Raw genomic sequence first — 25131 nt, forward strand, 5'->3', positions numbered from 1 at the left:
AGTTGTACATTCTATGGATTTTGACAAATGTATAGTGACGTGCAGCCATCATTATGGTCTCATACAGGACACTGACCTAAAAATCCTCTGTGCTCTGCCTGTTCATCCCTCCCTCCCTCCCCTCAATCGATGATTCTTTTTACTGTCTCCATAATTTTGCCTTTTTCAGAATGTCATATAGTTGGAATCATACAGTATGTAGCCTTCTCAGATTGGCTTCTTTCACTCAACAGTATGCATTTAAGGTTCCTCCAAGTCTTTTCATGGTTCGGTAGCTCATTTCTTTATAATGTTGAATAACATTCCATTGTTTGTATGGACCACAGCTTATTTATCTCTTCACCTACTGAAGGACACTTTGGTTGCTTCCAGGTTTTGGCAATTATGAATAAAGCTGCTATAGACATCCGTGTGCAGTTTTCGTGTGGACATAGGGTTTTGGCTCCTTTGGGTAAATGCCAAGGAGTACAGTTGCTGGATCGTTTGGTAAAAGTATGTTTAGTTTTGTAAGAAACTGCCAGACTGCCTTCCACGTGGCTGTAGCGCTCTGCATTCCCACCAGCAATGGATGAGCATTCTTGCTGCTCCGCATCCTTGCCAGCATTTGATATTGGCAAGCTCTGGATTTTGGCCATTCTGATAGGTACATTTTTGTTACTTTTTGATTTGGTGATTTCTTTCTTTCTCTCTCTTTTTTTTTTATTTGCGGTACGTGGGCCTCTCACTGCTGTGGCCTCTCCCGTTGCGGAGCACAGGCTCCGGACGCGCAGGCTCAGCAGCCATGGCTCATGGGCCCAGCCGCTCCGCGGCATGTGAGATCCTCCCGGACCGGGGCACGAACCCGTGTCCCATGCATCAGCAGGTGGACTCTCAACCACTGCGCCACCAGGGAAGCCCCTTTTTTTTTTAAATTTATTTAAATTTATTTATTTTTGGCTGTGTTGGGTCTTGGTTACTGCGCACGGGCTTTCTCTAGTTGCGCTGAGTGGGGGCTACTTTTCAGTGTGGTGCCTAGGCTTCTCACCGCGGTGGCTTCTCTTGTTGCGGAGCACGGGGTCTAGGCGCACGGGCTTCAGTAGTTGTGGCTCGCCGGCTCTAGAGCACAAGTTCAGTAGTTTTGACACACGGGCTTAGTTGCTCCACGGCATGTGGCATCTTCCCGGACCAGGGGTCCAGCCTGTGTCCCCTGCATTGGCAGGTGGGTTCTCAACCACTGCACCACCAGGGAAGCCTGCAAGTACAGTTCATTAATGCGTTTCATGACATAGACTAAGTTTGAAAGCGTTGACTTTGAAGACAGGAAAGTTCAAGTCTGGGCTCTTCCCGCTCAAGTTGTCTGCGTTTGGGTCAGCTGCTTACCTCTCTAGACTTGAGTTTCCCCATCTGAACAACGAGGTCAAAGCTTGGATCCATGAGGCTGTGGTGTGGATTCAACAAGATGAAATGCCTAACGCAGCCTCTACACGTGTTGAGTGTCTGTTAAAAAAAACCTCGCCAGTTAGGAAATGCTGCCCCAGGTACACTCTGTGCTTCTCTCAGACACAGTTACCCCCCTTTATTTGACCTGCACATCCCTGTCTCTGTTTTCAGGCCGTAGGCTTGGAATGTCCTTAGTGCCATTTACCAAGGGTATTTTCTCTTCTGTTTAAGCAACTTCCGAAGTTGTTTTAAGAATGTTTCCTTAAATTATTGAAAACAAATTCTTCTTGAATTCTTGTCCAGTATTTGATCTTCCCTGAGGTTAAGTCTCAAAAGATGAATCTGTGCATCTTTGGATCTGTTCTCTGCTTCTCTTTCTTCTGTTCCCTCCCTCCCTCCCCGCTCCCTCCCTCCCCCTTCCCCCTCCCCCTCCCTCCCTTCCCCTTCCCCCTCCCCCTCCCTCCCTTCCCCTTCCCCCTCCCCCTCCCTCCCTTCCTCTTTTCCTCTACCCCCAACGCCCTCCACCTCCCATTTCTCAGTAAATATTTATTGAGAACCTGCTAAGAGCCAGAGACCATGCTAGTTGCTGGGCGTATAAAATAATTCAGGTGGGCTCTCCGGCCCAGGGAGTGCACTTTCCAGCTGGGATGATGCATGTGGACGTGTGAGAACAGTACTGCGTGGGGTTGGAGCTGCTCTGAGGGAGAAGCCTTGATCCTTATCCTTGCTCATCCCTGTGTGATTTCATGTAACGGCTCAGGTTCCCTCCGCTGTTCACATCATCAGTGTTGGCTTTCTTGGGCCATGAGCTCCCTGGGAACAGAGATGAAGCCCCTTGTATGGCCAGGGCCTTCATACACGGTGATCAGAGGGTTATTCAGTGTGTAGATAACATAGGCCAGCAAGAAGGTACAGCATGTATATACAAACTGCGAAAAGAAGAAATTTACGTGCAGTTTGCAGATGAATGCCTTTCTTCATTGGTTTTTCCAGCTCCTGTCACATATAGAGAAACTTCGAACCTCAATGATAGATGATCTAAATGCAAGTAATGTATTCTACAAGAAAAGGATAGAAGAGCTAGGGCAGAGGCTCCAGGAGCAGAAGGAGCTGATCATCACTCAGAGACAACAGGTATTTTGGAGTATATATTGGCACCGTTTCTATGTAAACAGTGCAGTTTATCTAAGAACATGTGTTTTTATTTTAGAGCACTTGTAAGTTGGATAAGATAAAGAAGATAGAATATTTTTTCCCTGTGGTTGTTTGTATAAGTAAATAAAATAATTTTTAAAGGTATTTTAAAATACCGTAGAGCAATCAGATTTATTCAGTTAGAATTCAGAATAAATGTGAAGGTAGCTAAGATTTCTTTTGGTAACTCCTTACCAAAAGAAGCAGCTGACTCCAAATGTTGCTTTTATAAAACATTTGCCTCCATGTCATTAAAGTCCACATGTCCTGTGTCTTTGGAGGATTTAGTGAAAAGGTTCATTTACTGAGTACAGTGTCTGTCCATTATCCAGTATGTCCCTGTCTAGTTCAAACATGGATCACTGAAAGACTGTTCTTCTTTGCAGATTAAAGAGTTTACCAGTAAACCATTAAACAGTGTCAGTGAACCCAGAGGTAAGTGGACCAGGATCCCAGCGCTGGAGGCAAGGCGGGCCTCCCTAACCGTGTGCTGGACTTCAGAAGAATGTTGGGCCGTGATGGTTCATGAGTGCTAAGATGTGCTAAGCTGTGCTAACCGCAACCCAGAGAGTTGAAGAATTTTAAATACCTAAACTGTCATAGAATGATCTCGTATCCTTTTTATCAGAGTATCGTCATGCACATAATACATGCTTAGTCACTGTACCTCTGGATGGATGTGCAATAAGACACCTTATGATTAAAAGTACGGAGTCTGGGGGAGACCGGGTTCAACTCCCATCTCTGGCACTATGTAACTTTGTGAGCCTCTGCCCCGGTTTCCTCAGCTCTAAAGCTGGAATATCAGTAGTAATTACATCATAGGCTTGTTACAAGGATGAAATGGGAGAACATGTATAAAGAGCACCTGTTAAACACTCGTGAGTGTTGGCTATCGTTATTAATATTAAACTCTTAATTATCCTAAAGTGCTATAGAGGCTTGCTGCACGATTCTGCATTGTGGTAGGCTGGGGTTAAGGGTTTGTTCTAAGTATAGTGGGGGGATATACAACCTACTGATGGTAGCAGTGATAGCCATCCATCTCCGTATCACTCAAGAGCTAGTCTAGAAGGGGGGCTGGGAGCCAGAAGTGCAGGGTCTCCCAATACAGCGTAAAGCTTGCCTTTTGCCTGCTTTTCTTCCGAGTGATCCCAGTCTTGGTTCCTGTACATCTCAGGTTATTAAGGCATCTTTGTTTACTTGAGGGATGCCAACTGGGGATTGATAGTGGGTGTTATGAGCTGGGTTTCCTCCCTGTTTCTGGGGGCCATGGGAGATACGGGCATATCTCGGAAATATTGCAGGTTCAGTTCCAGACCACTGCAATTAAGCCAATAATCACAATTAAGTGAGTCACACAAATTTTTTAGGTTTCTCAGTGCATAATAAAAGTTATGTTTATACTATACTGTAGTCTATTAAGTGTACAATAGCATTATGTCTAAAAAAATACACATACATTAATGAAAAAATACTGTATTGCTAAAAATGCTAACCATCACCTGACAACACAGGGTTGCCACAAACCTTCAGTTGGTTAAAAATGCAGCATCTTCGAAATACAATCAAGTGCAATAAGATGAGGTGTGCCTGTACATCATTGACCTGCACACTTGTTTCCCTCGTTTTGAGATAAAGGTTTGGGAAGAGTGGTGGTTCCCTATAACTTCTCTTGGAATAGTAAGAGTTCAGGTAGTGAGGAATAACTGTATAATTACTTAGACAGCATACACATTTGAAAAATAATTTTAGAAAAAAGTTAGCTTTAAAAGATGTATGTTAAACATCTTTTTTTGGTAAGTCGCTATAGGTTGGTAAATTTCATTGCTTTTTTGGGGGGGGAATATTAGGATATGCACTAGCAAAATATAGCCCATAACTTGTGATTTTTGTTACTAATTTACTTTTTTTTGTTATTTCAGGGAATCCTTTAACCTGGCAAACTTTTGAATCTAAGCCGACTACCCCCACTGTACCTAGTAAGTTTCTATAATAGGCTCAGGGTTCTAAAGATACTTTTAAAGTGCTAAACCCATACATAACTTCTGCTTACTATTTTTAGAGACATGTCTTTGAACATCAGTGTGTTTGGAGGTTATATAATGATCTATTTTGGTTCCCAGATTTGACCTAGTTCTACAACCCAATATTGTAAATATCCGTGTGATTTGGGTTAGCCATACCTGTTACCTTACTATTACCTCATCACCTTACCTGTTAACCTTATCCGCCTAATAAAGGAACAACTAAAAGTTCTTCGGCATTGCTGCACTTTGTACTCTTGGATTTCCCAAGGTCATACGCTGTGACCACATGCCTGTGTGTGGCGGCCACCACATTTCGGCATCACTGAGACCCAGTGCTGCAGGGTTTGACGCGATGGTCCCACCAGTCGCTCACTTGAAGTCAGCTCAGCACAGCTGTCTTCCGGAGCTGTCAGGATTTGGCCAGAATCCAAAAAGACATAATCTGTACAGTTCAAAATGGACAGATTGTTTTCTTAATAATAAATAGTTGAAATATTTTTGTTTCCATTCAAGAAAGCATGTGTACAGGATCTGAATAACGGGGGAGAGGGCCTGCACCGAGGCCCAGGACTTGTGATGATGAAAGGACATTGATGAGCGTGTTTGGGAATTTGGTACAATTGACCGGAAAGGGCTAATTGTATTAACTGCTCAGCTGCTTCTTGAGGCCTCTTGATGTTGCTTCTGGAAGCTGAAGAGGTTGAGAGGTGCTCAGGAGGAGAGGGTAGTTTAAGTGCCAGGAGTAGAGCTGAGGGGAGAACAGAAGCATTTCAGAGAAGTATGGAAGTTTAAAAGACACTCAATTATTATTGTTTATACTTTAATTATACTTAGCACAATATTGGAACAATAATGTGTTCCAATAAAACTTTATTTACAAAAACAGGTAGGGGCTGGTATGTCCCACAGGCTGTAGTTTACCAAACCTGGATCTAGATTAGCAAGTTGTAAATGGGTTTGAAGGCCGTATTTCCAGAATTGTTAGCAGTTTACCCATAGTTAGGAGTTGAACACTTTCACACTAGCCATTGTAAAGACAAAATTGTATGCCTGTGGGGTAGCTGAAGTTTGTGGCCAGTATTTTTTAGAATAGGATTAGAATTAAAGATCTATTCTAATAAGCTAGGGAAAGAGTCAGTAAACTAATAGATAAATAAATAAATAGTTGAGAGAGGAATCTCCGATAGGAATTGTCAAATATTGGAAGAGAGGCTGTGGAATCTAATTTTCTGAGATATTTTGAAGTACAGGGTGTTCAGTCTTACTTGAATCAGGTGTACTCCTCTCTGAAGGCTGTGGCTGAATTAATGCCTTCTCACGGTGTCTTCCAGCCCAGTGATTGGGGTAGTCTTTTTAATTGGTTTATTGTACATGAATATTCATAGCAGCATTATTCATAATAGCTAAAAAGTGGAAACAACCCAAATGTCCATCAACTAATGAAAAGATAAATAAAACGTTATCTGTCCATACAGTGGAACATTATTTGGCCATAAAAGTACACGCTGATGCTGACACATGCTACAACATGGATGAACCTTGAAAACATGATGCTAAGTTAAAGGAGCCGATTACAGAGGACCACATATCTAATTGTATGATTCCGTTTCTATGAAAGGACCAGAACAGGCAAATCCATAGAGACAGAAAGTAGATCAGTGGTTGCCAGGGGCTGGGGGGAGGGAGAGATGGGGCTAATAGATACGGGTATTTTTGGGAGGTGTACATGTGGTGAGAATGTTCAAGAATTAGGTAGTGGTTACGGCTGTACAACTCTGTGACTGTATTTTTTTAAAATTTAATTGAAGTATAGTTGACTTACAATGTTGTGTTTAATTTCTGCTGTACAGCAAAGTTACTCAGTTATACATAAATATTCTTTTTCATATTCTTTTCCATTACGGATTATCACAGGGTATTGGATATAGTTAGTTCCCTGTGCTATACAGTACGACCTTGTTGTTTATCCATCCTATGTATAATAGTTTGCCTCTTTGACTATGTTAAAACCCACTGAATTGTATATTTTAAGAGGGTGAATTATATTTCAATAGGCTGTTATTTAGAAATTGGTTTAGGTTAGTCGGTAATATCTTTGTCTTTTGTCCCTCATCGTCTGTATATATCTTGACTAATTTGACGAATATTTGGCTGTCATCATGTTCAGGTGCTGACGCTATAATTACAGAGCGCTGTGAGCTTTTTCTTTTTATGCTTTTTCAGTGAATGCCCCAGCCCCACAGACTTTGGATGCTAAGTCAAGTCTAACAATGGCACATGGTAAGTTTCAGCAACGCCTCAGCGTTTTATGTACAGTTTCCACCCTGAGTTAGGTAACTTATTAACTGAAAGTGCTTCTGTGTGGGGTAATTATGCAAACAAAACATTTTGGTGAATGCAAAACAGTTAATGAAACTGCAGTCTTCCTATGTAATGTTACTGTGAACTGATCATACCCACCAGTCGTAAAGTATAAAACGTATCTACTGCTGGGCTCACAGGTACAGATTTTAGCTCTGGGTAGTACTTGGATCATTTATGATATTTGGGGGAAAGTCATAGGTATTGGGTAAGAGGATGACTTTCTACTAGACCAGCCAACCAGCACATGCCACAGGGCATATGTGACTGTTTTTATAACTTTCAATGTGGCAGCAAGTCACCTCTTTTAAACAAACAGTTTCAGTGATTGGTTGGAAAAAAGCTAGAAAAGACATGTGATGGAAACCAAAAGAAAAGAGTAGGAACCACTGGATGGAACTGCCGCCAGGATCCAGTTCCTGGCCCAGGCCACAGACTGGTAATTGTTACTAACATGATCCAGTAGACAGGGTGAATATTTATAGACATGTTTTACTTTTATACAGCTAAGGTGCTAACAGTTTTTATAGTATCTTTTTCATATATTGTTTTCCTAAGGTCTGCTGTATATTAAATGAATTAGGATGGGAGGGGGACCACCTTTTTCCTGTCTTACCTACAAATGCTTCTGGAATCTAATGATTACTTCATTCCACTTTTCTTTTTAGCCTGTTAGTTAGGACTTAAATCCATGGTCAGTTGAGTTGGACTTTTTTGTCTTCATAAATATTTTGGTCCATATATCATGGCCTTTTGTAATTATCGTTTTTACTCACTGACTGACTCATGAAGTGTTTATTGCCCCTTATTTTTTTTCCTAAGATCATTTCAGGTGGATCGGTTCCCTTTGGCATGTGTTTATAATACGTACTGCATAAATTCTTCACATATTGGATATTATTATTTACAAGTGTTTAGAACATGCAGGGTTTTTTCCTTTGAACCAGTAACAGAGATAAAATGTATGTTTGACCTGTAGAAATTTCTTTAATATTGAAGATATGAGAAAATTATCTCTGGCAATTATTCTCTATTCATTTTATTTAGGTCAGGTCTAAAGTCTCTCTGTTGCCTCCTTTTTTAAGGTTGATTTTTTTCCACTCTTTTTGAGATTCTGTTCCCATATAGGTCCATTACAGAGTATTGAATAGAGTTCCCTGTGCTGTTCAGTAGTAGGGTTGATTTTTACAAGGCATTGCTGGCTACTTCTTTTTTGTCCCTCAACACGTGTTTTCGTTTCTTTTGTTTCCCACCTTGTTCTTGTGAGCCTCCTATCTGGCATTACACGAGGGCCATATTTTCTTCGTTTTATATTTTTGGTCCCCGATAAAGGACGCATACAGTAGGCATGTAATGCTCTCTGGGGCTGATTCTGTCAGTCCTAGAGCACTGCGTCCTGTGTGGACCCTGGCCTGAATCAGCCATGCCCCCTTGCTGGCATCTGTTGGGATTGAAATGCTCGTTTTAAATGCCAGCCAGACCTGGCACGAGGCCCACAGCCCTTGGATTGGGATCAAAGCTGATTTGTGAGCATCTCAATGGGCAGGGGCAGAGGAGGAGGCTTGGTGGTGGCCCACTGCCTGGCCACCCCCAGCTGTGGCAGCTTCCCCGGGTGCTGGGGGCAGGGGCACAGGGAGGGTTGGTCACGTATCGCACAGCATTAATTAGCCCAACTTCCTCTCTGTCTTTCCCTTTGTTCTATCTCAAAGCTTGATGAGGTCCTTTACCATGAAAAATCTGATGATTCCTCACCGGCTGAGGTTGGGTTCCCTGGGACGCAGACGCCGGGCTGGAGGTTTGCGGGTGCTATCTGGGCAGTGCTCTCAGACAACACCTGTGAGAGAAGCAGAGTTGGGCGTTAAAGGGGTGTTGATCCCAGACGCAGCTGCAGCGGAGGCCTCAGCAGGTCTGACCAGGAGCTTTAGAGCTGGGGTGGGCACTTTGAAATCTTCCTGGATTGAGGCCGTCAGGTATAAGACATAGGTTGCCCCTGGGAGGGGGCACGCTCCTTTCAGCTGAGACAAAGCAAAAAGTAGGAGCAAAAGGTGGCAGGAAAGCACTGGATGTGAGCTATCGGTGCAGACGAATTGTTTGGCTGAGCATAGAGTATGCAAGAGATTTGAGGGGCTTCCCTGGTGGCGCAGTGGTTGAGAGTCCGCCTGCCGATGCAGGGGACGCGGGTTCGTGCCCCGGTCCGGGAAGATCCCACATGCTGCAGAGCGGCTGGGCCTGTGAGCCATGGCCGCTGAGCCTGCGCGTCCGGAGCCTGTGCTCCACAACGGGAGAGGCCACAACAGTGAAAGGCCCGCGCACCGCAAAAAAAAAAAAGAGAGATCTGAGGGACAGGCTGGTTCAGGTTGTTCACGGCAGCCACTGAGTGCTGGGCTGAAGCTGTTTGGGTCGTCCTCGTGGCATTTTGTAGCGGCTGAATGTTCTGAGGCTGAGCATGGCAGGATTGGAGAGCTGGGCTGCAGGAAGCTTAGCCTGACCGATGCGTTCAAAGAACCTGAGCTGGGAGATCACTTGGGTATGTTAGAAATAGTCTAAGAGATTCCTCACCTAAGAATCGGGTTGTGGTGATGAAACAGAAGGAAGTGGATGTAACAGCTGTTCCATGGGATTGGTGGAAAGGCTGTGCAAGTGATTGGGGGCCAAAGGTGAGAGAAGGCTCAGAACATGATGAGCTCAGGTACTGGGTGGACGGTGGTGTCATTCAGAAAATTCCAGAAGACAAACCCAGCAGCACCCGTAGGGAAGCACTGGGGCTTCGTGGCCAAGAGTCTGGAGTTTGGAAGCAGACAGTCTGGTTTCACGGTTGACTAATGAAACTGTAGGGGCCTAGGTTTACCTTACCTGCCAAATGGGGAGAAGAGTCTTGGCTACTTCAGTGGGCTGCAGTACGCACAGAATGAAGCAAGGCCTTTGGAGCAAAAGCCACTGAGCAAGCACTGGCTAACCGTTAGCTTCTAGGGTGGGGGTGATGAGGTCCAACAGAGTCAGCCAGTGGAGAGAGGGCTTGGTGAAAGTCTGGGAGTTTTTCTTCTGGAGGTAATGGTGGGAGACCGACATAAGGATTTTTCTGGCGGCCTTTGGCAAGTTCGGAGGGGAAACTCAAGCCCCCAAGAGTTTCAGCTCTCACCCTGGAGATCTCAGCTCGGGGCAGGAACTGGAGGCTGGACCTGTGGCGTATAAAGCATGAGAATGGCAGGCCTTCCCTCCCAATTTGGGACATCAGTCTGCTTTGGGAACTGGGGTCTGGTCAACCTCACTTCCTCAGCCTTTATTATTATAGGAGCCCAGGTTCGGGAATCTGCCCCTCCTCCGCCCTCTGCATCGCTGCAGGAAATGTCAGATTTTGACAATTAATCCAGACTCAAGAGAGATAAGTCATAGGATTATCCCTGTAATATAATGATAATAAAATGCATATGATGATTTTGTAAAATTTTATAAAACTTTTCCTCATAACTTTATTCTTGTCATTTTCATAAAGTATAATAAAATATAAACCATGTGAATTAAAAAATGAGATTAGCTTAATCCTCCTAAAACCTGTTTTCAGCAGTTCAAACTAGTAGAATAGTCTGTTTGTATAACTTTATTTTTTAAATTTTTTATTGAGGTATAGTTGACATATAACATATTAATTTCAGGTGTATGATATAATGATTTGACATTTGTATATGTTGCAAAATGATCACCACAATAAGTCTAGGGCTTCCCTGGTGGCGCAGTGGTTGAGAGTCCGCCTGCCGATGCAGGGCACGCGGGTTCGCGCCCCGGTCCGGGAAGATCCCACATGCTGCGGAGCGGCTGGGCCCGTGAGCCATGGCCGCTGAGCCTGCATGTCCGGAGCCTGTGCTCCGCGACGGGAGAGGCCACGGCAGTGAGAGGCCCGCGTACCGCAAAAAAATAAGTCTAGTTAACATCCCTTGCCACACATAGGTACACATTTTTTTTCTTTATTTGTATAACTTTAAAATCTTGATGCTGAATAACAAATATGAAAGCACCTTTTTGGTGTTCAACAGTTGTGTTACATGTTACATGGAATTACATGCTCCTTTGTGGGGCCATGTTTACATTTCAAAATTAAAGTGGACTCCTATTTACTATAGGCTGTGTTCCGAAAGTTCATTTGAAAGTAGTTTAAAATGCATTTCTCCCATATAGTCAATGTCAGATACGTTGAGTAGATTGCTGAACAAGCTGTAAGAGCCTATTTTTAAACACCTAAATATAATACGTATTTATTTGTATATTCCTATTATATGTGTGTGTATGTGTATATTTGTATATGCCTAAAATAGAGTATCAGAAACACCCTTTAGTAAATCAAAAGCCAGACCTTCAAAGTAGGAGGTAGTAAATCCGAGGTGATACGTGCAAAGCTCTTAGGTCTGTGCCTGGCAGCCCGGTGAGCACGCAGGAATTGTTGCTATCATTAGCCTCCCCACTCGCCCACCCTGGGGTCTGGTGGCAGGATGAAATGACCCCCGTTTTGTGGGAGCAGGTGGAGAGCTCTCTGGGCAGGTGCCCCATGTCAGTCTCCAGGCTGACGATGAGGGGCCCAGGCACCTCCTAAGTCAGACTTTTGGTTGCATTTCATTCTGTGCCTAATGCCTGACTGCTGTGGTTAGTTAGACCTTCAGCTAAAACCTGGAGAACCAAGAAGGAGCTTTCCCTCTGTTGATCGGATGGGGTTTGCTTTATCTGTGCTGCCTGCGGGTTTCCTTGTGTGGGCACAGTGACATTTCCCTGGGAAGTCACCCAGAGGCCTCATCTCCGCCGGCCACTGTTCTGCGGTGGGATTGGGAAAAGCCCATCTTCGTTTCTCATCTCCTCACCTTCACCCTGGTGACTCTCTGGGAGCAGAACTAGGTCTTGAAATGTGGTTTAGGGACTCGAAGGTGTATAAGAATGGGTCTTGGTCCTACTGCTGACCCCAGGATACCTCTCCTTGCCCTTTTACCATTCTGGTCCTTCCACTTAAAGACCCTGGGGCTGGCAAGAAGTGGGAATCCCAAGGCCCTGGGAATTTTTTATCTTTAGAAATTGGAATATTTTCAATAATTTTCTATCTAGCCACCTGGTCAAGATACAAGGAAAATATTTTTAGGGATAAGTGAAGGAGATCTTTTGCAGTTGTGTTCTTGTGCCTTAAAACAATCATGTCTGGCACTAAGTTGATGAGCAATAAATTTTAACTTTATTATTTAAAATGTAATTTCCTGAGAGTGGAGTTAACAGAAAATACGTAGCAAGGGAAGATACTATGGAAAGGCGACCAGCTTTAACTGGCTGCCTTAATATTTTTTTCCCAGTAAATTCTTGCTATTTTAGGCATGGTTAAAATACTGTGGAACGATATCTTTCAAAATTGTTTGAAAGGAACTAATTTTACTTTGCTGTCGTCCTATTTGTACTATTCTTATTTTTCCCCATTAATAGAACAGGCATTCTCATCGCACATACTGGAACCAATAGAAGAACTTTCAGAGGAAGAAAAAGGTAACAAAGAGGGGTTATATCTGCATCAATCACATTTAGTTGCTAAAACCCAAGCCTTGGAAGTATGGTTCAGTGGTTTTTATGGTAGTGTATCAAAATGAGGGAAGACATTTAGGTTTGGATTACATTTTCAATCTACATGTAGTATTCTGTCATCCTATTCCCCCAATGTGCTGTTATATTTTCCCCCACTTTACTGTTTCTTAACATATGAATAAGAAATTTCCTGTGTCAGTGAACTTGAAAAAAGATTTTAAGCCTTTATGTCAATGCAGAGATTTTTTGATCAGATGACAAGTCGACACAGTTGTGTGCCAGGTTATACAAAAATATTCATATCACAGTAGTTATTTCTCATGCCCTGAATCTATGAAATGAATAGGTGAGGTGCCCATTTCAAAAATTGTTTTTAATAACAAGGAAGGCATAATGTCTAAGCCCTGAATGTGGAATATTTACACGCAGAATATCTTAATGGCAGAATTTGGGAGCTGTTACAGGTTTGGGGAGATAATTAAGATTATTACTGCTTCCTCATCTTATTTGGTAGTAATAATAAAACTTATTTTCTACCAACTAATCTTTGAAGCTTATGAATATTTACATTATTAAGAATATTTTCTAATGCTAGATTTATCCTAAATTATGTTGGAATCAGTTTATCATAATTTTCTCCTTAGTAATAATAATGCTTTACCATATTTCGCTTCTTTAGGAGAAAACAAATTGTTAATATTTACGTGGGCTCTGGTTTTGTCATTTTTGTTAGGAAGAGAAGTGAAATTATATGTTCTAGTATGTAAATTCTTGATATTATAACTGCTTATGTGTTCTCTAGACATTTTCCAGTTTTTTTGTTTGTTTGTACAAGGCTACAAATTGAGAAGGGACTACATCAGGCATATCTATAACATCTACATGATGTGTATTTTCATTTTACTTGCATGTAACATGCTTTCTCTCTCCTACATAAGTAACATTTATTGATGTCTGAAACCCAAAAATCCCTTATTCTCAGAAGAATCTATGAAACGTATCAGGAGGTTCATAGATAGGGTCCAAAATTTTGAAACTGGAATCGCAAGTCATATAGTTCACACTCATTTAAAAACGAGTCAGCTGGTTTCCAAGAGGAATCCTGATTTGTCCGTCATCCCCATTTCAGTTCCAGGTTTCACCCACTGCATAATCTGCCTTTGTTTCTTTTAGAGGTCTACCTAGACCATGTAAGGCATGAGTTAGGGATCGTTGACAGCAAACACCATCATCGGCTGTTGCCACATTTAGGGAGCTGAGTTGGGAAAGAAAATAATCTTTGCCACCCTCCACGCGTTCAGACACAGCTCTGGTGAGGGACGAGAAAGTGCTGAGGACCGCTGAGAACAGCCAAGTCCCAGCGCACTGTCACAGAAACCAGTGACCGCATCTTCCTGGTGCCTCCGTGGAGCCAGCATGCTGGCAGCAGATTGATTGCCATCAATAAATTCCTCAGCTTGTGCTAACATTTGCAGACAAAGGCCTGTGCAGATAAATCTTCGCAATGGTTTGCAAAAACAGTACAACTTTTTACCAAGAAGTAACTCGCATGAGACTGTTTCTTCATCCTTACTTTCTGACAGTTGTGTCGAGACAGACTTGATCTTGCCGTTCTGTAAGATGTTAGAATGTGAGGGCCAGGAGGGATCTTAGGGGCTATTTTATTTTTCAGAAACTTGAAATATGGGGGGATTAGGAGCTTGCTTCAGGTCGTCGAGTTTAATTAGTGACAGTGCTGGAACTAAAGTCCAGGTTTTCTGTTTTCCGTAGTTTAATGCAAAGAACAAAGAGATGGAGGAAGGCAAACTGGTCCGGCCTTTGCAGGACTGGCTGGGTCGCCTTTGGGGAAGTCTCTTTACCTCTGGTTTTAGAGTCCTCTTGTGAATAATGAGGAGATTGAGCACTAGATGATCAAGTCCCCTCCAACTCAGAAATTCTGTTGTGTTTTGCTTCGTTTTGCTTTTTGTGCATTTGTTTTGTTTTTTTACTACTTGCTTTGCGCTACAATTATTTGTTTACCATAAATGGTGTGTTGTAAGTCTGATGTAACTGATCACACGTGTGCGTTAGTCTGGCCATCTGCTTGGGCATGCTTTAAAATTTTTAATTGGAGGAAATGCTGATATCTAGAATATTTTGTCTTGTTGATCTTGGTGAGCAGTACGTGCTTTATTTAAAATCTTCAGCTCTGATTGTCTTTCGAGTAATTCATTTCACCTTTACATGAAAACTTTATTATTATTTTTTCCTATCCATTCTACCTTCTTTCTCTTGCTTCTGTCGGCCAGCCCCAGCCTTGTAAGAGTTCTTCCTATCGAGGGTTTTCTAATTATTCACAAATGGCTTTCCAAAGCGAGCACAAACAGGTAAAGGGAATTTGAGGACAGAGGGAAATGTTTAATCTTCCGTCATTTGGGGGAACTTGGACATCAAAATGAACTTGTCTTCGGGGGTTGAGGGTGAACCCAGACCAGTCAGCAAATGAATTCAGTTACTGCCATCAAAGGCCTTGCAACTCTTCTAGACTGGCCAATCCATCTGGGCATCACTTGACCCCTGCATGTGGCCCCATGTCCCAGAGCCTCTCTTCAAGCTGTGCTTCTGTGTCATTCCTTATATCTGAGATGCTGCCCAAAGAATTTTCTCTGCCTAATTGGGGTGGGAGGTGCATCTATTTCCATGGTAGCTCCATGACTTCCAGGTTCTCTCCTGGTACGTCCTTTTACTTTTAGCCCCAGACAGTTGCAGACTTGATGGCCAACCAGCCGCCACAGCCAGTGACAGCTGTGGCTGCAGCTAAGCCCTCTAGATTCTGATGGATTCAGTTCCTAGGACAGAAGTGTTTGTGTGTGTGTGTGTGTGTGTGTGGTTTCAGAATAGTGGAAAAACATTGGTGGGAAAACAACAGCATGAATGCTGACAGTATAAAGTTTAAGATTACTTCTGATTTTTATGCATATAGAATCACATAAAATTTCATAATTTTGATTTAGCAAGCCACCAAAGCAAAGGATAGAAAAGCATCATCATGCAGGATTTTCCCTCCTGTTTAATGTACAGATAGTAATTTGACCAGTTTTGCCTTCAGCAAAACTGTTAATTAACGAACAGAAAGATTCTTTACTACTGGACTTGACTAGTATTTAGAAAACATCTTAACCAAAGGGCATATTTTCAAGATCTTCTGCAAATCCACATGCCATCAGAACCTAAAAATTCCATCTGCTGAGGTGGATAAGACCACGGAACAATGGAGTATCTGTGAGGACCCGCCTGCAGCCCCAGACCTAGGCAGTGACATCTGGTGCCCCCTCCTTTGGGCGAAGTTCTTTTGTTAGGAGAATAGACTTCAAATGATAATCGTACCATTGTCACATTCTCCCAGATCTGCCTTTGGATGTTCACGAAGGGTCTCAACTACCCAGCACTGAGCCTGTTTCCTTGAGGCTTCAGTTTCCTTTGACATAAGGACTCAGTTCTTCAACGTCGTTGTAATCATGCCCCTTTCTCCAAACCCTCTTAAACTATACGTTTTTTTGGTAGGGAATAAAAGGAATAAGGAAAGGAACATTAGGAGAATCTGGCCTGTTATTTTTCTTTGTTTTTAATTATAGGTTGTTTTAAGGAAAATATACTTTTCCTAAGACTTTTTTTAATTTCGTTTTCATTTTGGTAAGTATTTTGAGAGGCATAATAATCTTCACATTTTGAAATTTTATGTGAACTTAACCTCCACTAAATTTATTATATAAATTTATTATATAAAAACTTAATTACTTAAAAGACATAGGGCTTTTTCTTCATTAAATGATACCTAAACTCTAACTGAATTTAAGTGTAATGAATTCTTGAGGAAGTAGTAAGAATAATTTTAGGATTAAACATTAAACTTCCAAATAAGTTTTTTCGACTTTGCTTCTCTAGAGACCTATTTCTCACATTAGTTTCTAGCTATAATTTGATTAAGTGATCAAGAAAGTCTTTAAAGATATGGAAGTTTTGAAGCAGACTTAAGGTAGTTTTTTTTTTTTTAAATAGCATTACTTGGGGCTTCCCTGGTGGCGCAGTGGTTGAGAGTCCGCCTGCTGATGCAGGGAACGTGGGTTCGTGCGCCGGTCCGGGAAGATCCCACATGCCTCAGAGCGGCTGGGCCCGTGAGCCATGGCCACTGAGCCTGCGCGTCTGGAGCCTGTGCTCTGCAACGGGAGAGGCCACAACAGTGAGAGGCCCTCGTACTGCAAAAAAAAAAAAAAAAAATATATATATATATATATATATATATAGCATTACTTGACTCTTTATTTATTTTTTTAACATCTTTATTGGAGTATAATTGCTTTACAGTGATGTATTAGTTTCTGCTATATAACAAAGTGAATCAGCTATACATATACATATATCCCCATAAGGTAGTTTTAAAAGCTACAGTACTTAAGCATTATATATTGTGCTGAATGACTAAACTATTCAAAAACTTTAAAACATTATAAATGCTTGCTTGCTGTTTTGAAGCTGTGTTTTGCCATTTTCTGCTTAGAGGTTTAATGTATTTGTTTAATTCCTTTTTAATACATTATAAAAACTTATTTCAGGAAAGGAAAATGAACAGAAATTAAATAACAAGATACATTTAAGGAAAACTTTGAAGAATAACCCTTCCCTCACTAAGGAAATAAGAACAGTCTTGGAGCAGAGCTTGGTGGAGAAACTGGAAACCTTGGGGATTAGTGCAGTAAGTTCACCCACCTTGGGAATATTTGCTGTTTTGTTTTGTCTGTTCGGCTGCACCGTGTGGCTTGCGGGATCTTAGTTCCCCGATCAGGGATCGAACCCGGGCCATGGCAGTGAAAGCGCAGAGTCCTAACCAGTGGACTGACAGGGAATTCCCTATTTTGTTTTCTAAATAAGAAAGGATCAGAGAAGAGAAGAAGGCATGTCAGTTCTGTCACATATGGAGATCGGAGGCTAATGTGACATGATGCATTAAACACTTCAGCTGGCATTCACTGGGTGCCTGGCACCTTTCAGAGAGCTTTCCAGATAGTAACTCATTTAAACATAGAAACTAATCTCTTAGGTAGGTGACAATATCATCTGTATTTTACAGAGAGGTGAAGTAACTTGCTTCAGGTCACATGTTCGTGATGAAGGAGCCAGGGTTTGCATCCAGGCAGTTGCAGGGCTGTTTACATTCTGATGTTAACTCCGAATTACTGCCTGTTACAAAATCAGCACTTAAGCTACCCTTATTAAATGAATGGATGAATGAATTGTATTTCACGTTGTTGCCAGATTGAATCGTTCTGTACATCATGTTATATATACTCTTTGCTTTTTACATTTTTCATCGCATACATAAAATACACAAACTTAATTGAACAACCTGAATTTATATACCTGTGTGTGTGTATACATCACATGTGCATATGTGTATGCAAAAGTATGTATGTGCATGGAATACGCACAGGTATGCACACATGTACATGTGTTCATAACGTATGTGCAATACATGTATGTTTATGTGTGGCTGTGTGTATGCAGGTCTGTGTATTTGCACGTGTGTGGATATTGTGTATACGTGTGTGTGCACAAATCTGTGTATGTATATATGTATACATGTATATACATGTGTGCATGCATTTGTATGTATCTGAATGTATGTGTGTGTATACACATATACGTGTGTATACAGATTTGTATGTACGTGTGTGGGGGTGTGTGTGTATGATCTGAACCACCACCCAGATCAAGAAAGAGATCCATCATTGCCAATACCCTAGAAGACTCTCTTTTGCTTTCCTTAGTCAATATAACTCCGTACCCCCCAGCCAGAGGTAATGGCTATTCTGACTTAGTTTTTTTTTGTTCTTGAACCTCATAGGAGTGGCATCCTACACTGTGTTTTATTTTGCGTCACTTCTTTTGCTTATGATTTTTCCTGTAAGATTCATACTTACTGTTTCATTTAGCAGTAGTTTGTGGTATAGTATTCCATTGTATGAATATACAACATTTTCTCTATTCTCCTGTTGATGGACATTTGGATTTTCCGTTTTGGGCTCTTTTTGGCCATTACATTCTTGTGCATGTCTTTTGGTGGACATAGGCATTCCTTTCTCTTGGCTGTGTATTTAGGAATTAAATTGCTGAGTGTGAGAGTATACATGTTTAGTTTTAATAGGTGTAGCCAAATAATTTTCCAAAGTGTAAAAGTTTACACTTTCCCTATCAGTGTGTGAGAGTTCCAGTTCCAGTCTGCATATGGCTTTTGGGTTATATATTTTATTTGGAACGTTTCCTTTTATCCTAAGATTATAAAAACACGCTATATTTTTTTCCTAATGCTTACATAGTGTTTTTGTTTGTTTACTTTTTTTGTCTATCTGGGCTTTAACAATTAAGTTTGGAAACAATGAGTTAGAGATCTAACCTTATTTCCATTTGGATCAGTTGTCTCAATATCTTTCGTTGAGTAATCCACCCTTTCCTCGTTTGTTCGAAATAGCAGTTTTATCATATAGGACATTTTTATGTACCTTTGGATTTATTTTTGGACTTTCAACGGTTCTGCCCTTTCAACTATTTTTTCTATTCCTTTGCTAACACCATACTGGTTTAATTTTAGTAACTTTGTCCTGTACCTTAATATCTGTTATAGGTCATGCCTTTTTCATTAGTCTTATTTCAAAGTTTCTTGGCAGTTCTTCCATATTTTGTTTTCCAGTGAACTTTAGAAACAGCTGCTGCAGTTCCAGAATAACCCCTGTGGGGATTCTGATTGGAAATGCCTTAAATTTTGTGTATTATTTAGGAAGAACTGACATTTGTACAGTATTGGGTCTTTCCATCCAGCTGCAGGGTACAGGAAGACATATTGAACACCTGCTCACACAAACAGATGGTAGATCCATAATGACAGTCGATTGTAGGATGTGAAATAAGGAAAAGTAGAGGGGAATGAATAACTGAGGTCAGAGAAAACTTCTTCTTGGAGGTAGCAGTTGATCTGATGATGGAGATTTCTGTCCCCTGGGCAACTGGGTGGGTGGTGGAGCCGCTTCCTGGGATGGGGAAGACTGAGGGGAATGGTGGGGAGGAGATGGGAGTGTGTGTGTGACACTGATATTGAATAAATGAATAAATAGCTCTTTAACTGGGTTTCTTCTGTCTAGATACCCTTCAAATCCAGAAGAATTTTCTCAAATCACCTCTTAAATTATGGCATTTTCCTAATTGAAAACCTCTGAGGATTTTCGCTTATCTGTGGAATAACCAACCTTTAAGCTTTTCATTTTGGCATCAGTCTCCTTTTCTGCTCTCCTCACCCATTCCTCTGTAGCATTAACCACTAGACATGCCTTGACTGTTTCTGTCCCATTGCCTGCCTTTCCCACAAGGTGATCCCACCCATCTGGAACACTCCCTCTTTTTACTTGTTTCACTCCACCCATCCTTCAGGCACAGCCCAACCTCCCCCTGAAGGCTTCTTGGCCCAGTGGGGCCTCTGACAGCCCCTCTCCCTGAATTCCTCTAGCCCTTGTGGACTCATTCAGTCCTTGTCACACACCTTGCACTGTTGGTTAATCAGTCACACACACGCCTTCCATGCATTTGGTCCTGGCCCCTACAGCCCCGTACCTTAGCCAGTCACGTACAATCATACACACACGTTATGTGTCCCACTGCCCCATGAGCTCCTTTTGGGACCGGGACCGTGTGTTATATGTCACGGCATCCCTCACCTTACATGCAGCAGTAAGGACGAAAGGTTGGCATGGTTAATGCTGACAAATGTCCATGAAATGAAAAACATCCCAGGATAATTGATTAACTTAACATTTTATTCCTTCAGGATATACGCGGTATTCCAAGTGACCGCTTGAATAGAGTGCTAAGAACCGTAGAATCAGCAAGACATGAGCGAGAAAGACAAATACCTAACATTCAGCAAATTCGTGAATTCCTTGAAAATCAGGTCAGCCGTAAAACTGAGGAGAGAACACTATTGTCCACAGGTAAGCCTGCTACCAACTGCCATTTCATTTCTGCAGATGGGAGCAAAATAGAACAACCGTTTCATAATTTTCGATGGTTCACAAACCTTGGAACTTAATTGGCAACTCTATTATTGTTTGAACCATGAAATGTTGGGTCTTAGATTGTGTTTTTTACATTAAAAACCCCCTGTAGTGTGGAGTCTAGACCCTTGAGACAGGCTTATTCGTTTCAGTGCCAGCATAGACAGTATTGTAGTATTTTATTCTGCTTTTCACATCATGGAGACTCACGAATGACACTATTCCAGACAGGTACAGTGCTTCTCAAGTGGACACCCTTTCAACTGGAGAAATAGCCAAAGCAATACATCTTCCTCTCAAAAGCAGACAGTTGGTTAGACAAAAACCTGTTTTTACCGATAGGACATCTGTTCCAAAGTGAGTATTTTCAAGCCTAAAATTTTTTTATTAACGTTCATCTCAGTCAGCTCGGGCCGCCATAACAAACTACCATAGACTGGTGGCTTAAACAACAGAAATTTATTCTCTCACACTTCTGGAGGCTGGAAGTTTGAGATCAGGGTGCTGGCACAGTCAGGTTCTGGTGAGGTTTCTCTTCCAGGACCCACAGATGGCCACCCTCTCACTGTGTCCTTACATGCCAGGGAAAGCAAGAGAGCCCTGGTCTCTCTTCGTCTTCTTACAAGGACACTAATTTCTTCATGTGGGCCCCATCCTCATGACCTCATCGAAACCTAATCACCCCATCTCCAGATACCATCACACTGAGGGTTAGGGCTTCAACATATGAATTTTAGGGGGTCACAAACATTCAGCCCACAGCAATGTTTGACCCAACAGAGAATCACACTTGGAATGCTTACCCATCTCTCGTTGTCTCAGGGAGAGTTGCTGCTGCTCACCCTTTAATAAAGCAAAAATCACCAATTCCTTAGAAATATATATATATATATATATTTTTTTTTTTTTTGGTACGCGGGCCTCTCACTGTTGTGGCCTCTCCCGCCGCGGAGCACAGGCCCCGGACATGCAGGCTCAGCAGCCATAGCCCACGAAATCTGTTTTAAATTACATTATTCACTTACACCAGAAATATTTTTCTCTTGCTTTTAGAGTTAAGAAAAATATCACAGAAGATCATTTTCCCAGAAAGTCTTCAACTGTTGCGTGAGTACTGAGGGAGCAGGGGGTGGTGATGTTTAAAAATTCTTTTCACTGAACATTTCTTTCATTGTAAATTAGTATATTCATTGTGGTTCACTAGAGCCATCATTACTACACATCATATTTAATCTGTGATTCCTTTGTTACATCTTTGTTCCTTTATCAGGTATTACCTGGGTCAACAGTACTTATCCTGTGTGGCCTCCATTAACAAGTGGGACCACACCTGAGTCATTTCTGTTATTTTTTTCCCCCAACTGCCCACCTCCTGCCCGGTGTCTAGTAATGTTCGATAAATGCGTGATGTTGCTTTTTAATGTCTGGATCCATGATAGTGTAGCCGGATGATGTTTTAGTGTTCTAGCTCCTTGTGGAAGTTGATAATGGCCCTAGAACTTACTCTCTTAGGCTCTCTTATGATACTAAGAACCCTAGCTCAGTCATTCCTTAACTGTGTGACACTGATTCAGTGGCTTGCCTGTTAAAAAGGCTCTGTTTTCTTATCTGTAATATGGGATGATGCTACCTTTTTCCCAGGATAGTTCTACAAATTAAATGAGAACATATGAAAAGGGCTCAGCCTCAGTACTTGGCACATGTGGGTACTCAATAAATTGTAGGTATATTATTAATTGAGTAAAACTAATTTTATAATAATTGAATTCATCATCATTGACTTGTTCTGGCGATATTGATGCTTTGTTTCTTCATTAAGGCATTTTGTATATATAGTAGAGACAGAATAAATATATTAAAGACAGTGTAAATAATAATTCACCCTTCAAAAGTACTTTTCATGTACATAATCTCATGGGAAGAGCCTTATTTCATGGGATGTAGTGTAACTGAACGTTGTATGGAATTTAGGTGCTCAATGAATTTTTTTTTTTTTTTTTTTTTTTTTTTTTTTTTGTGGTACGCGGGCCTCTCACTGCTGTGGCCTCTCCCGTTGCGGAGCACAGGCTCCGGACGCGCAGGCTCAGCAGCCATGGCTCACGGGCCCAGCCGCTCCGTGGCATGTGGGATCTTCCCGGACCGGGGCACGAACCCATGTCCCCTGCATCGGCAGGCGGACTCTCAACCACTGAGCCACCAGGGAAGCCCTCAATGAATATTTTTTAAATGAGTGAATACCACTCTGAATTTCTGTTTCACTTTAAAATGGGGTGATAATTCACGTGATGATACGAATGAGATTACGTATTTATGTAAAAGTCCTTTGTAGGGTGCCGTGTAAAGGTAAGCCGTAAGTAGTGACACTATTTTAAAAGATGACGTAGTCTTATTGCAAAAATATTTTTTTCCACTGTGAAATATTTTTCTTAGGTGTGTGAAAACCAATATTAAGAATATACAGATTTGGGCTTCAAGGAGTAATGTCCTAACTTCAGCACATTTTGGTAGATACGCCATGTGGCTGGCAGGTCTGGATTTGAAATGACTCTTCGGCCCTTTGTGGCCCTGGCTGCCATCTTGTTCTGTGGCCACATGGGTGTCTATTACGCTCTCTGGAGAAGATTCCCACTGCTTTAAGGGACACATGGTAAATCCTGAAGCTTAGGGAAACAGCGTCCCCTGTTTGGGTTTTGATTTGTTTAGGACCCCTCCCTTCAGTTCAGAGGAAGAGCTGGACGATGGGGACCTCCTCCAGGCCTGTGTCTCGCCAGACTTACTTCCTGTACTGTCATCTAAAAGCAACAAGAGTAGCTTTGGAAGGAACCCCATCAAAAGCGACACTGACTGGACCGAGGGAAGTGAAATTGAGGACTCTGCTATTTCTCCCAAACCCACAGGTAAGCTTTTGTTATTGAAAATCCCTCTGGAAATTCTGTTTAGGACAGTGGTTCTCATCTGGGAGCACCAAGCACTGGGGAGTCTGAGCTGAGAAAGTGCCCGAGGAAAGGATGGGGCTAATGCAAAAGCTGCTGCCGCCTAAAGAAAATGGACAGGGCTTAGCAGGTAATTGATATTCAAGTGGAAGGAGAGGAAGGGGTTGGGGACGCCTGGATGTATTCGTAACAAATATAAGGGCTGCTGGAACAAACTACCACATACTCTGTGGCTTAAACTACAGAAACTTACTGACGGGAGCTGGAAGGCCAAAATCAAGGGGGCAAGGTTGGTTCTTCTTGAGGGCTGTGAGGAGAGGATCTAGTCTGTGCTTCTGTCCTTGGCTTGTGGATGGCTATCTCCTCCCTGTGTCTGGTCACACTGACTTTCTCTGGGCGTGCATCTATGTCCAAATGTTCTGCTTTTGTAAGGGCACCAGTCGCATTGGATTAGGGTCCACCCTAATGACCTCACCTTAACTTGATTCTCTCTTTAAAGGTCCTACTTCCAAATAAGGTCACATTCTGAGGTAACGGGGGTAAGGACTTCAACATATGCATTTGGGACACGATTCAACCCCTAACACTGGGTGACCTTGAGAATAACTGTTCTAATACACTGTGCTGCCTTTTGGATATGAGGCAATCCTAAAAGAACATAAGGTCCAAGTCGGTAACTGCTGATAATTTGCTAAGGAGAAGTGACGCTGAAGGGTCATTTTTTTTAAAAAAAGAAATTCTGTTTAGTGCAATGTAAAAATTATATATTTTAAACATATCATATATAATTAGTTTATTGTATATAATTTGTATATACCATGTATTTATATAATTATGTAAAATATAACTAATCATTTAAAGACAACTGGTTTTGAAAACAATATATGAATATCCCATTCATGCAGGCTGCCTCACTGAAATTAAAGTTTCTGACCATGTACTTGAATGAGACCATCCTTCTCTGATTCAAAAATTTTATTCTTCTAGTCTAGAGGAGCATGATTTCCTTAAAGGAAGTATTTGCAAAGCTTAGACTCTCTCAAATTGTTTGTAAGGCTATTTTGGAACTGAAGATAAATATAACTTTTTTTAACTTCACCTATTTTCTGTGGGTCCTATAGGAACCTCCATTAAAACATTAACTGGAAAAGTTGAAAAGACAGTTTCAAATCACAGAAGTGTGAATAAGCCAGTTGGTGGGCTTAATGTTGCTGAGGCGTTCATCAAAAAGGCACAAAAAGAAGATCTAAAGGTGAGATCACTTTTCCTTGCTTAGCATACACAAATTCATCTTTTAATGAATATACCTTAATAATTGTATTTTTTACAGTGAAATGTAAAACAAATATAATTATTTAGTATAGTAGAGGTTGAGATTTTTACATTGTCTTGTTTTCAGTACCGTATTTCTTCCTATTCCATAGAGGATCAAAGATAGTGAAAGGATAACTGGTAATCATGTCCTATGCTTATCAAGTTCTACAGGTTTTCACAATCCTGTCACGTGTATTTGACGTTTGCAGATATTAGGTAGTTTGTTCACAGAAACTTGTGACTGATTAGAATCTG

At 41.6% G+C, this 25131-nt stretch overlaps 1 protein-coding gene across 14 annotated transcripts in view; it reads left to right on the top strand.

Annotated features, from left to right (window-relative positions):
* The window catches only part of DZIP1 (DAZ interacting zinc finger protein 1), a 54340-nt gene that overhangs the window by 25533 nt on the left and 3676 nt on the right, over positions 1 to 25131 (top strand). For 10 of the 14 annotated variants that reach the window (XM_027115975.1, XM_027115977.1, XM_027115976.1 and 7 more), the window contains 11 exons: positions 2413 to 2553; positions 3000 to 3048; positions 4539 to 4595; positions 6867 to 6923; positions 12456 to 12515; positions 17144 to 17283; positions 20404 to 20566; positions 20857 to 20986; positions 21683 to 21736; positions 23333 to 23526; positions 24684 to 24814. In XM_027115975.1, coding sequence (XP_026971776.1) covers positions 2413 to 2553; positions 3000 to 3048; positions 4539 to 4595; positions 6867 to 6923; positions 12456 to 12515; positions 17144 to 17283; positions 20404 to 20566; positions 20857 to 20986; positions 21683 to 21736; positions 23333 to 23526; positions 24684 to 24814 — 1176 coding nt within the window. Of the gene's footprint in view, positions 1 to 2412; positions 2554 to 2999; positions 3049 to 4538; positions 4596 to 6866; positions 6924 to 12455; positions 12516 to 17143; positions 17284 to 20403; positions 20567 to 20856; positions 20987 to 21682; positions 21737 to 23332; positions 23693 to 24683; positions 24815 to 25131 lie in introns of those variants that run through there. The other 4 variants (XR_003434676.1, XM_027115985.1, XM_027115986.1 and 1 more) reach the window with 4 other exon arrangements.

The sequence above is a fragment of the Aethalodelphis obliquidens genome, unplaced genomic scaffold (genome assembly GCF_003676395.1).
Source record: "Aethalodelphis obliquidens isolate GAN/ISIS:26980383/991018 unplaced genomic scaffold, ASM367639v1 scaffold15, whole genome shotgun sequence".
Taxonomy (NCBI): Eukaryota; Metazoa; Chordata; class Mammalia; order Artiodactyla; family Delphinidae; genus Aethalodelphis; species Aethalodelphis obliquidens.